Here is a 13,039-nt window from a genome sequence, read left to right on the forward strand (position 1 = left end):
TAGGGGCAGACTGAAGTACCTTTAAATCATACTTTTAAAAAGCTTTTCCCCGCCTTTTCTTTGAACTGGTAAATTAGAACTGAAAACTGGTTAACATAATCCTGTTTCTGTCTGGCCTGTTATGATGTCTTGGACAGGGAAAGCAGAGAATGTGCAGGGTAGGCAACAGATCAGGTGTGTGTCCTTAGAAAACTCTGGTACTTCCAGCTGTTTGTGACTGGGATCTTTGAACCCACCAATGGGTAGCTCTGGCTGAGACCTGCAGGCACTAAAAACAGCCCTCTGGTGCTTTCTCTGTTTTGCTTTTGAATTTTTAGACCTCTATCTTATCCTGCCTGCCTTAATTGTTGCTGTTTTGTACTGAAGAGTCATATTTCTTTTAATTGCTTGCTACTGGAGAGCTCTTTTGTATCTTAAATTGTATTTGTTGAACTTCGCTTTGCTTTTCCAGTTTCTCAAGGAAGGAGCAACAGGTAAAACTTCTTGCAGAATTCACTGTGGATCTATTTTAAAAAATTTAATTGCTTTATGTTTTGTTCTATATTGTTTCCAAAAATGATGCCTAAGAGTTTTGCTTTTTCCTAACCTTTGCACTTCTATTTTCAGAACAATAACTCAGTCATGAGTAATTAATGGTCAACTTGGAGTCCATTGCCATATATATCTTCAAAAGTCTGAATTTTTGTATTTTTTTCAGCATAAATTTTTCTCAAATGTCTACAATGAGATTTAATTTGCTGGTTTTAACACCTATTTCCTCGGTGAAATGTTTCTGCAATTTTTAAATTCCTCAATGCCTTTGTTACTTTGTGTAACTTAATGTTACTCTGTGTATACACTGTGGCATTCAGAAACTGCTGCCTCAGAACCCTTAGAAATCAGTTGTACTTTTCTGCCCCAAGAGAGGAACTGAGGTGTTTTATTGGCACTGCACATCCCTAGGGGAGAACAATTGCTGATTCATACCCTTTGTCTTCTATCTTTAAACAAGTTACTGATATGACAACTTCTTTTGGCAGCACAACATCTTAATAGTTTTTGGCAAGTGAATGCCTTTTAGAATTTCAAGCATGCACCATTATTAGATCTCTGTACTCTCATCTCTTTTAAGTTATTCTTTAGAAGAACTCTAAAATGTTTATCAAACACAACTTTACTTTGCAAAAGCAACTCTGTATGTTTATCCTATCATTTTCTTGGCTTTAGAACAAATTCTGGCACTTTGATATGTACAGAAAAATATATTTAGTCTTTAGTTCCCTGGATCCCTCTGGAATCTCTTCTTAAAAAGCAAGAGATCTTCCACTCACTAAAATCACAAAAACTTACTGTCCCATTTGCCAGCTTCCAGTCACTTGATAATGAGGCAGGTTTCACTCAGAAGTTTCACAATGGAGTTCCTTGGTTTCTTTTAGAACAGTGGGGTGAAAGCCTCCATCATCCCCCCGTTTGTTGCTTTTTCCTCTATAACCTGTCCTGATGTTTTGCTCCGGGGAGGAAAACCTTCAACAAGTTGCCTATAAAGCTTCTCCTTGAGTTCCTGCATGGTACCAGACACTGATCATAGGGATTTGTTCAGAGTCTGGGGATTTTTTTCCTCAGTGATCTTTCCTTCCCTGAGCACTTTGCTTTTTACTTTGATAATCTGCTTGCCTTCTTCAGGCACGGTTCCTGTTTCTCAAGTGCTGGTCAGTGTCAATGCACTTTTACAGTTTATTCATCATTATTCACTCTGACTTGGCTGTAAATGTTACATTCAGTGACTGATTCCATTTGACTCCTAAAGCTAGATTGCTGGTTTGGCAAAGGTTAATGTTTAAATGCTAGGAGCTTCCCCCTCCCCACAAAAATAAGTTTAATTTGATGTATGTATGCTTCTTAATTTTGACTTGTCTTTTTGGCTTCATTTTAATATTTTCTTGTTATATGTTGCTTTTTTTAAATGAAAGTTTGTGGTAGTGGACTTCTGTCTTTATTAATAAAGTTGATCAATAGATTTGCAGAAATAAAAGTCACCGTTAAAAAAATCACTATTTGAAAATAGCATTTTGGCTCAGGCCTAATATGGTTGGGGTGACCTCAGCCAGAGCTGGGTGGCCCTGATTGGCTGCATGAAAAAGAATATATTAAAAAAATGATCTTGGCCTCTTCAGTGTGACATTTATCCGATGTACTCATGATTGCTGTCTGTCATCACAGTTACATTGCTGGCCTTAGATGTCATAGCTCTGGCCACCATCTTAGTGGTGTGAGTACCAATATCATCTTATAACAGAGTTTACCTTGCTAGGTTTGGAAATTAAATCCATATTTGATTGGATGATTTAAAACGTTGATATTTATGATTCTTCTGTATATTTTGTATCAATATCTTACTTTTTTATCTTACTTCCATCCTATTTCTGGTATGTCTGTTGTGTCCTTGATGAAAAGCAGACATTCAGGCTTTACATCTTGTGCTGCTGGCATTTATGCCAAGTTGCATATAAATGTTTGGGGTATTTTGCATATGGGTGTTTGTGAATCAGACTGTGCACTTGACTAACTTACAATGATTTTTCAATTGAATTTTGAAAACTTCAGTCCACTATCTTATTAGACATGGTTTCTGTGATTCCATTCCTGATGGAAGTGAATGTGCTCTTACCCATCTGTTGTTTCTTCACCCACTATATTGCTTAAAACTCTTCTATAAGCTCTTAAACACCAGCATCTTTTTGCCTTTTTTTTTCTCTTTAAGAGTAGAGTATTTATGGATTCCCACTACTCCATGTTTCTGCAGTTTCTAATGAATCTGTAGCTCTCTTCGTACAAATGTTTTTTCAGGCATGCATTGAAACTTTTCCTCATCCACCCAGTTTTGGGAGCATTTAAAGAAAGCTGCAGCACAAGTCTAATGTTTAACTTTGTGTTTTATTCCAGATCTTTTCTTGTGCCCCACCCCACGTCACTGGTTTTTACATGGCCTTTCACTACCACCACAGAATTTCTAAAGAGACTATCAAGGCATGTTTTGAGGGTGGCTGCTTTTGCAGCTGTCATTTAATTCAGCATGCAGTCCTGTTTTACAGCAATCCCCTTTCTGACTCACCCATAATGATTGCTTTGAGTTTTTACTGACCTGGTTCCTGCTTCAGAGATGATATCCTTGCTAAAAAAGGTTATGTACTGCAGTATTTACTCATTTCTGTGACCTGCCTTGTCACTGCCAAGTTAGGAAACCTAAATTGTTCCTCTGTTGGGTTTGAGTCAATTCAAAGTTCATAGGTAGTGTGATTTGCATATTCTGGGGTTTAGTTGAAGCACATTGTAGACCTAGAAAGTTAGTGGTTTTGTATGTCTTCTCTGCATTTTTCTAATGTTTGGGAAGATAATGGATTACTCTTGTTCATCTTTTGTCCTAGGTAGGTCGTTGGAGCCTTACTTCTGCTTATCTCTAAAGAAATATGTTTTTAACTTAGAATTTGTTGTAGTGAGCTTACTGTCTTAACACAAACAGTCTTCTTTTGCAACTGAGGCATCTGTTGCAATTGATGGGCTGGATGAGCTCTGAGCAACCTGGTCTAGAGTGACGTGTCCCTGCCCATGACAGGGGGCTTGGAACTGTACAATCTTTAGGGTTCCTTCCAACCCAAGCTATCTGTGATTCTGTGATTATGGTCAGTAAAAGTTTGTAGTAGGATGCATGAAATTTCATAAGATGGTTTGGGTTTGGGATTTTTAAAAAATATTGCATCTGTAAGGAGGAGCTCTGGTGGGGAACAGCTTTTGCAGACTATGGTAAGAGAAGTGTGCAGTGTTGGCTGAGTTGATGCATGCTGAGTGAGTTAGGGTTGTATCCCATGAAGAGATTTCACTGTGGCCTCCTGAGGGCAGTCTATCCTAAGGCATTATTGTGGTGGTAATGACTTGGTGAGTGAAACTGTATTGTTTTAGGGAAGCGGAGTTGCCTGTGTAGATGCAAAGATGATGGCTGGCATCCCTGTTACTGGTTTTGTAAAATCCTGTTCCATATATCCTGAGCTGCTGAGGGTTGTAAGGCATGATTTTTAAAGATGGGAAGGATTTCATACTGAGATTAGAAACTTGGATAGAAAGTGGATATCTTAGCCTGCAAAATCTTTGTTGTATTATTACCTGCAGTTAAAGCATTCATTGTAATGATTATTTATTGCTGTAAGACAAATTTTACTACTTTGATGTGTTGCACAGTGTGAGGTTGTATTGCTTGAACCCTGAAACGTATATTGCCTGTTGCAATTATGTGACTTTTTAATGAAGAAATGAACTCTTCAAGGCCAGGTGCACCCACTTGATTCAGTTAATCAATGTTTGAAAAGACAGGTCAAGTGTAGTTGTGGAGAGAAGTCACTAGGTGTGCTTAGTGCTTGAAAAAGTAAGAACTCTTCTAAGTCCCAAGTTATATTTGATTTTCACACACACATTGTGTTCAATTTCAGATCATATGCTAAAGGCTTTTTGCTAAAGATCCGTTTTTAAGTAAAAAAATTCTACCCGTGCACTTTGCCGGAAGTCTTTGGATCAGCATGACTGTAATCACAACTGTTTTGGTATTTTAATGTTTTTTATGTTAACAGCTAGTCTCTGTTAAGGTCTAGGGTATGTTTTTTTCATTGTATATAGCAAAACTGGCAGTTTGAACATGTCAGTATCAAACGCAGTGAAACAACACCCAAGTAAAAGCCACCAAAGCTTCCATGGTATCATTACACACACATTAGGGCAGTGTCAGTAGGAGCATGGGGGGCAGATGTCACTGAACAAGTGGTGTTGTGTAGATGTTCCTCAACATTTCCCAGGCCGCTGGCTGATGGTACTGAGGTGCCCTTGCATGTGTAGCGTGCTGATGGGTTTGAAATTGCTGCATGATCTTGAATAATTTGTTTAAGACTAACTGCAGACTGATTATATGGTATTGCTGAAGGTTGTTAGTGAAGCAGTTTGATGCTTTGTGAATTCTAACTTGCAGATCTCTTAGCTGGTATTTCTAATGCTGAATGCACTACATGCATGTTCTGCATGAACTTCGTGTTCCAGCTCTGTGCTGGAGGCTGTGCTGTCAACACCTGGATGCTGATGACCTGTTAAAAGCTCTCAGTTGCAGTGTTTTAATTCTGCTCCTCTCTATATGACCTTTTATCCTACTTTTTCAGACATTTGGTAAATTTCTACTGAAAACTTCCTGCAGCTTCAGAGAAAAGAAGGAATACAGTAATTTCTTGTGTTTTGTTCAGATGTCATTTAGTGTGCATGTATGATTTTTGATGGTGAGATGTCCCTGCCAGCAGCAGACTGGAACTGCATTTATTCTTTGCAGGCTCTTGTAGCTCTGTTGTTGGAATGCATATGTAGAACAGAGAGCAACTGTAATTTTTAAGAGTTCAACATAATTTTCAGGGCATCAATATGGAGATGTCCTTAATTTGCAATAGATTACAGGTGTGTTGCCTGTTGTATAGAAAGTCTTATTTTCAGCACCTTTTGCAGTAGCTCAGAAAGGTCCTTTTGGCAGTCTGGGTTTTCTACTCTCAGTTCTCTACAAATACTCTGTGATGTCTGGGCCAAGACTTGTCCAAAAAAGCTTGACAATATGTTTTCCTGAAACAGTTGTTAAACATACAGGAGAAAAATTTTACCATAATCCATTTGGTGTGTAGAGCTCCTTCTGTAGGTGTTGTAATCATTTTGTGCAATGGCCAGGTACTGTTATGTTTTTGTGCTTTCTTGTTCTGCAGCTGTTTCTGGAACATTTATGCTACTACAGAACTAGAAAGTAATAGCAGTTACAAGACTTGGCCAGTCCCCAGGGTTACCTATTACACTGCAGTTGCTCTATAAAGCACAAAATTTCTCCTTCTAGGTGGTGTTGAGCTGGAGTTCGTCTCCATCTGTGTGGCTGCTGAAATCATTGCTGTGCAGGTACTGCTGCTCGTTGTCTGGCTTCTTTGCTCTAGACGTGACTGAGCATTATGTTCCAAACACATTTTTACTAGAGATGCAGTGCAGTATTAGATTTTTTTATGAGTTAATCACTTCTGTTAAAGAATGCAAAGTGACTTAACTTTGAGTTAGAGTTGCAAGTTTTAAGACAAGTCAAAGATACTGTGTGCTGTCTGGAATACATTGTAAATTCTTCGGGGCAGGAACTGTATTTCCATCTGCCTGATATGTCTTATGGGTTCGTATTTCTGTTCAAACAGAAAATCTGTGCGGAGGCTGTTTCTTTTAGTTCAGGAGAATGAGATAAATGTCAGTAAATTCTACCCCTTGCATGTACATTTGAATGGTGAGGGAATGAATTAGCCGACCTGCGTAATCCAAGCAGGCATTTCTAGTCCATACACGAATATATCTGTAGTGCATGGTGTGGGTTTGGCAGCTGGGTCATGCAGTCAGAGAATGCAGCTCATCCCCTCAGCATCATGGCATGTTGGATAATGTGAGCTCATGAAGTACTTACATATGAAATCTGTTTGGGCTACTTGCAGAGGTGAGGATGTAGTGGTGCAGATGTGGGGGATCAAGGCATTTCTTAGCATACACCCTAAGTGAATTAAAATAGACTTTGAAAGCGGTGATACAGAATACAGTGAAGATTCAAGTTGGACTGGTTTTGATCCCCAACCACCAGTTAGCTGTGATGGAAGCAAATTGTGAATGTTTAATTGTTGCTGTTGCCTTAAAGCTGTAGGATAAGGGCACTGTGTGCTAAGGTACACCACCAGCTGAACAACCTTCATGCATGTGGAATTTTGCACCTCACTGTTGGTATTCTTCACAGAGCTTTCTGTCGTCACCCTGATCATTGTTGCATCGAGTCATTGATTGCTACGAATATGCTTGAACTGATCAGCTTCCTAAATAATTTGAAGTTTTCCCATACCTAAATTGGAAGTCTTGCAAAAAGTCAAGGCTCCTTTTTTTTAGTCTTAAAAAATGACAGAAGTACGCTCTCAGGTCACACTATCTATCTTTGGACTGTGTTGAAGGAGATTAAACTTCTGAAAGTTACTTTGGTGCTTCCAAGAATTTTTGCCTTCTGGCTTGAGAAGTTAATTTGCTTATTGCCACGCTTCTATCTCTGACTTTGTAAGCCCAAACAGTCCCAGTAACTAAGTAACAGCACAGCTGAATGTTTTCATAAAAACAATGTTGCTGCTTAGAGATGTGATTTACTACTTAAGTGTGTCTGTACATATATACAGAGGCAAAAAGTGATGATGACCTCATCTTCAACAAGCTCAAAAAGCAGTCTCGGTTTTTTAGTGCCAAAGCCAAAAGTACTGTGAGCAGACACAACTCCAGTGACTTCAGTTGCAATATAGCCATTAATGTCAGTGCTCACTTAATTGCTGACATAAGCCTGTTTGTAGTGATCAATGCCTTGAAATATAAACCCCAAAGAAAAAATGGATAACCATGCATCTTTCCTGGTATCTTCATATTAAAAAAAAAAGTAGGAGAAAGTGGTTAATAGTCAGGATTTTGTAAGTAAATCTGACTTTTTTTAAAAAAAATTCTGATATTGTCTTGTTATCAGGCTCTTATGTGAATTTAACAGTGCTCAGACCATGCCTTTTACTTAGAATCAGTTAAAAGTGGCAACATATTGCAATTATTAGAAATACAAAACAGACCTGCGTATTTTCTAACCTATGAAAAAAAAAGTATCTTCTAGTTCTTCTATTTGGCAAAAGTATCTCAGAATTTATGAGTAATGTTACTCTGTTCTGTTCAAACAAGATTCTAGGTCTGATAAATTCTAATAGTTTTTAGATGCTGCGTTTATGCCTTATTTAATCTGTATTCATAATATTTAAAATTTCCAAATCTTACACTTGAATGCTTGTACCAAAACAGTTATTAATCTTTACCAGAAAGAAAACTTTCTATTTGTGTAATATTTATTGATGTTAAACCCACATTATATCAGCACAACAGTCCAAAGTAATGATAATACATTTTTATAAATACAAATAAAAGGTGGCAAAATAATGCTAGTGAAGCTAAACAAAAAAGTAAATTAGCATGTCACAGTTGAGGAAAATTTGGCAAAAGATATGACATACTTCTAGAATAAAATCAGATTATTCCCACCTGACAGACTATGATGTTAATCTAGATCAACCATCCCCATTACTAGTCATATCCTGCACCAGAATAGTACTACCTTGTGTGCTAAAGTTTATTAGTCACTAAAAAACAAAACAAACTTCGTGTACTTACAAAGCAATACACGTATAGCAGTAATGCAATATATGGTGTACACAATTACAAAATTAAAAAAAAACAAACAACAAACCAACCCCTAAGTACAGGACTTCTGAATAAATGAACTGAGATAAAAGATTTCAACACTTTTATTATAAATAATGAAAGATGCCATATATGTGCTTCATATAAGGAATACAGTGTTTTCCTTTCCTAGCAAAGTATTGTAGCTCGTACCATCAAACACTCATTTTCCTTGTCAGGCCTAGTAATTCTTCCATCCATCCATTCTCCCTCCCTCCCCTTCAACTGAAATTCATTTGGTTCTATTTTAAAACTACCTAGTCAGGTGTGACTTAAGTGGGGCTCCACTTCCAAGTGGATTTGCCTTGTGTTCTGTAAATAGCCTTCAGGCTCTTCACCTATGGTGCACAGACTCTACCCCTCAAAAGAGTTGACATTTGCCTGCAGTCAGGAGAAGGAAAAAATAAAATCTACCAGAGATGTGTTATGTTAAGAAGACAAAGCAAAAAGCAAATTGGATTTTTTTGCCTATCTTCATTTTCTACTTCCTTGGATTTGCAAACCTATCGCCTGTGGTGTATACATGTCATTTATATCCATATTGCAGTTTCAACCCATTTTTCACTTACTATACATTTCTAAAATCCTCATACATATTACACAAGCTTTAAACAGTCAAACATCCCATACATACACTCCCTAGTTTTCAGCTCACCTTAGAATTTCAGAATCTTGAATGGGAGTATTACAAGATTACACACTGCTGTCCAGCAATCCAGAGAGTTTCAACCTCTTGCCCAGTCCCCCTCTCACCCCTTGCAGTAACTCACTGCAGTGGTTTATACCATCAGCATTTTTTCCCATCTAATTACCAATGTGTAATCTGGAGTAGATTGTTACTATGTGTCAACTCTTGGTTGTCCTGCAGAAATATAATTGCCTCTGCTTAGACTGCCATCGCTATATGTTTGTAAATAAGCCTCCTCTGAGATGGCAAAAAGGAAAAACACGAATTGAAAATTAGGGTGTCAATGTCCATACTAACAGCATTGAAAGAAAGATTTTTTTTTTCCATTGTTGAACAGAAAGCAGTTTGCAGAGATACAGCGTTTGCTTACATTTCTTTTTCTTGTCCCTTTCTGTTTTATTCTTATAGTATTGCACATGTTCATCATAGCTGTCAGAATGTGTAGCCATTTTGGAACTGCTGATAATCCTTGAAGAAAACATCTTGCACCATTAAGACTGTGTAGCATCTACTTACTGCTTGCAAAGGTATGTAGTGAAAAATCTTTCTCTCTGATGCATTTTGGCCTCTATGAAAAGGGTTATGAAGCAACATAGGTTAAGGAACTGGTGAGTGTGATTTGTTGTGCAATGTGTACATTTCTATTAATAATCTATCTATTATTCTAATTTGGTATAATGAATAAGGAATATACGGTTACTGTGTTTGTTGTTTATCTTTTGTACATGAAGGTGTCTGCCCTTGCATAAAGTGACATAGGAGTATCATTGGTCAAGGCAATGGCTTTCAGTGTTTCTGCTTTGAAAGAAAATGATGGAAGTGGCAGCTGAATCTACAGATCATCGCTCTCTACCAGGCCAGGCTGCATTGTCAGGTGGACTGGATTGGCTTCCGGCTGGAAAGCTGCTTTGATGTCTAGTCCTTGGTCACAGAGAGCAGCGTATCGGCTGGCTGAGGGCCGCACCTTCTTTGGCTTGGTCTGCTGAGGGGGTTGTTGCCACTGAGCTGTAGATTAAAAAGGAAAGAAAAAGTGTTAGCCTTCCTGAGCTGTGCACATAAGTGTGCCAGATGCTCAGTCAACCCTTTGTGAAGGAGACAGTAATTTCTGAGAAGCAGAAAGTCATTGTATCAAAGGTAAATTTGTTTAATTTCTTGGCATTGTTGTTTTGTTTCACCTTCAAATGTGGTAAGTAAATACTACAGTCTGTGTTACTTTTTGGCATTGTTTTCTACATTTCCTTGTGCCACTGAGAAAGGTGACAGCAAGGAGGTTGTTTCGGTGCACTCCTATTACAGTAACAGGCCCGTTCTAGGGTTAATTGTTGCATATAAAAGGAAATTATGTGGTTGCCTTTGCTGCCCCTTGTATGCTGAAGAATGCTGAGCCAAATCTCTTAATCACAATTCCCACTTCCAGCACCATCCCAGAAATCATCCTTTATCTCTCTCCCCTTCCCCCTCCCCCTTAATTCTTGCTATGAGAAGACTGGTAAGAGATACTTCTTTAAGTAAAGATTCACTATATATGGGGATGCTTTGGAACAAACTGAGTAATTAAGCAGAAAGCCATAAAAACACTCTACTACACTTCTGGTAGCTGTCACAGGTGTATTACAGACTAATGTACAAAAGAATCCAAAAGGTTAGGGAAGTGCCAACAAAACAATAGTAATAATGATCCACAAAAATCATATGATCATGCCGTTATCTGTTGTTAATTAGCTATATTTAATGTACTAAGCAAAAACAGAAAGCATGCAGGCTTGTTTTTCTTTAGGTATCTGAAAGATGATGAAATATACTTTGAGAGAGCATTTGTTGTCTTGAAGTGGATGCTTACTATTGAGGAGAAACTATAAACAAAAGAAAGAGAGACCAATGTAAACCATTCTGTGAATAACCCAAAACTTACAGAACTGTTGCTTTTGGGGGAATTAATATGATAATGAAAATTGAAACCACTTACTATAAACATCCAACCTGGCAGTGCAAGACACAATCCCAGCCTCATTTTTAGCTGAAACAGTGTACCAGCCAGCATCCTCCTTTGTAGCTCCCTGAATAAGCAGGCAAATGTAGCCGTAGTTATCCTGGTGCATGCTAATCAAAAGAAAAGTAGAAAATTACTATTTAAATCACAAGCCAGTGTAGGGTATTTTAAGGTGGCATTATAAACTGACCCAATTTTAGTTACAGATAGATTATAGTCTAACTTTAATTCAAATTTTAATTAAAATGGAACTTCCTCTGAAATTAGCAGGTAGAAAATAAAGCCTTGAACATGCTTGACAATTTGGCAGTTTAAAATCCCATATTCAAAACTAAAGAAAAAACACATGAAGTAACTTTTCTGTAATTATGGATTAAGACATCTGGAGTAGCAGGAACACCAGATCTTACCCAGACTTTTTGTGGAAAAGATAAAGAAACTCGAGGAAGATCTTAAAGTATAAAATACTGAATCTTAGTTGCTTAACTGTACAGCAGAATTATGAATCAGAATTTCTGCTGAAAAGCATGGAATGTTCCTTTGGAACCTTGATTTTCACTAGCAAATTTCTGTAGTCTTGATTCAGGCAGAGAAAAACTAGTTCTCTTGCTCAGAGTGCAAAGGTAGTTGTGTAGGTCTAATGATGGAAAACAAGTAACATTTAATTTCTGGTTCAGCCACCAGGCTGGCTGCAAGTTTGAGTAAATGTCATAAATTATTACAATCACTAGTTAATATTTATGAGATGCCCTTTACACAGAATGTTCATGTGACCTTTTAGGTTTTTATTTGTTTTACAGGATAAATCATCACTGAATTTACACATGGGGAGATTATTCTAAGTCAGTCTAACCTCACTCGGTCAGTGTTGTACGTGAGTGACTCATTCTCTTTCTTCCAAAATATCTGAGGAGATGGCTCCCCTGAGATTCGACACTCCAGTCTCACTGGGAATCCCTCAGTCACACCTGTGTTTTGTAGCTTCTCTATAAACACAGGTGCTTTTTGTATTTCCTTAGCTGTGAAAATAAAGATTGCAGTTATGTTGACATTTGTCTATGAGAACATAGCCTTTCTTTCAGCAGTGTGCTAAAAAACAATTACGAAAGACCTAAGTGGCAGGAAGTGTAAGTGTTGTCTTCATTAATCACAAAGTTCAGTCCTGGTTCCTCTGAAGAAAACAGTCCCATCATTATTTTAACAGGAGGAAAAGTGAGTGCTAAAAAGCTGATTTTTTTCCTAAAATAATTGAAATGTAGAGCATGACAACTAGATAAACTGGCTGCACTATGCTTGGTTAAAAGTGCTCCCCCCTGTTCCACAAACGTATGGACTTTTAACTGAAGAAGGAACTGCTGTACCAGAAGTCTGCAGTGGGATTAGCCTGATGTGCTGTGAAATCCACAAGGCATTCCCACTGGCTGCCCAGGGGTAGATGTGGGTCTGCAAAAATTGTCATTACAAAGCAACATCCAGGGCAGTAGTCTGGTTTGTGGCCTCAAGGTCAGCAGCCCCCTTTTCCTGACTGTGCACACAGGCATTACATGCCAGTCAGCTTCTGCCACAACATAACATGAATAGCTCACCTATAAATATACCATACTTCTGCCAGGTTTCCTTTTCTTACCCTCCACCCCCAACCTGTCATTTGACATCATTCATGTTTCCTTTTCTCATGCTATCCTGCCAGTGCTCAATCTGAAAGCTTAGCATGAAGATGTTACCTGCAACAGTGAGCTCCAGGCTGAATGAATTTTCACCAGCTCGATTGCTGGCAATGCACGTGTAGATTCCAGCATCTCTGCCTGTGACTGGTTCTATGATCAAGGAGTGCACCCCATTCTCACGCACCAACATTTTGTGAGAGCTGTCAGGGCGAATTGGTCTGCCATTAAGTTGCCAGCTTAAGTCTGGAGTAGGTAATCCACTGACCTTGAGTGTAAAGAGAACAGTGGGAAATTACTTTAGCCACATGAAACACTGGAGGAGTCCTGACTTGTTACTTCAGGGAAGTGTGGTTTGGTTTGCTACTGCAAGTGTACCTA

At 38.3% G+C, this 13,039-nt stretch overlaps 2 protein-coding genes across 10 annotated transcripts in view; one reads left to right on the top strand and one right to left on the bottom strand.

The window, feature by feature from the left end:
• Window positions 1–13,039, top strand: part of CBR4 (carbonyl reductase 4) — a 40,322-nt gene that overhangs the window by 7,768 nt on the left and 19,515 nt on the right. Inside the window, exons 8-9 of one of the 3 annotated variants that reach the window (XR_015803166.1) lie at window positions 2,923–5,940; window positions 9,413–10,216. The gene's annotated coding sequence lies outside the window, so the exon portion shown is untranslated. Of the gene's footprint in view, window positions 1–2,922; window positions 5,941–9,412; window positions 10,217–13,039 lie in introns of those variants that run through there. The other 2 variants (XR_015803165.1, XR_015803167.1) reach the window with 2 other exon arrangements.
• PALLD (palladin, cytoskeletal associated protein) overlaps window positions 7,908–13,039 on the bottom strand; it is a 194,843-nt gene continuing 189,711 nt past the window's right edge. For all 7 annotated transcript variants that reach the window (XM_088163617.1, XM_088163616.1, XM_088163618.1 and 4 more), the window contains 4 exons: window positions 12,719–12,933; window positions 11,848–12,013; window positions 10,971–11,104; window positions 7,908–10,009 (listed from right to left, as the gene is read on the bottom strand). In XM_088163617.1, coding sequence (XP_088019743.1) covers window positions 9,837–10,009; window positions 10,971–11,104; window positions 11,848–12,013; window positions 12,719–12,933 — 688 coding nt within the window. In that variant the 3' untranslated portion in view covers window positions 7,908–9,836. The remainder of the gene's footprint in view (window positions 10,010–10,970; window positions 11,105–11,847; window positions 12,014–12,718; window positions 12,934–13,039) is intronic.

Source organism: Sturnus vulgaris, chromosome 4, assembly GCF_052056855.1.
Source record: "Sturnus vulgaris isolate bStuVul1 chromosome 4, bStuVul1.hap1, whole genome shotgun sequence".
Lineage (NCBI taxonomy): Eukaryota > Metazoa > Chordata > Aves > Passeriformes > Sturnidae > Sturnus > Sturnus vulgaris.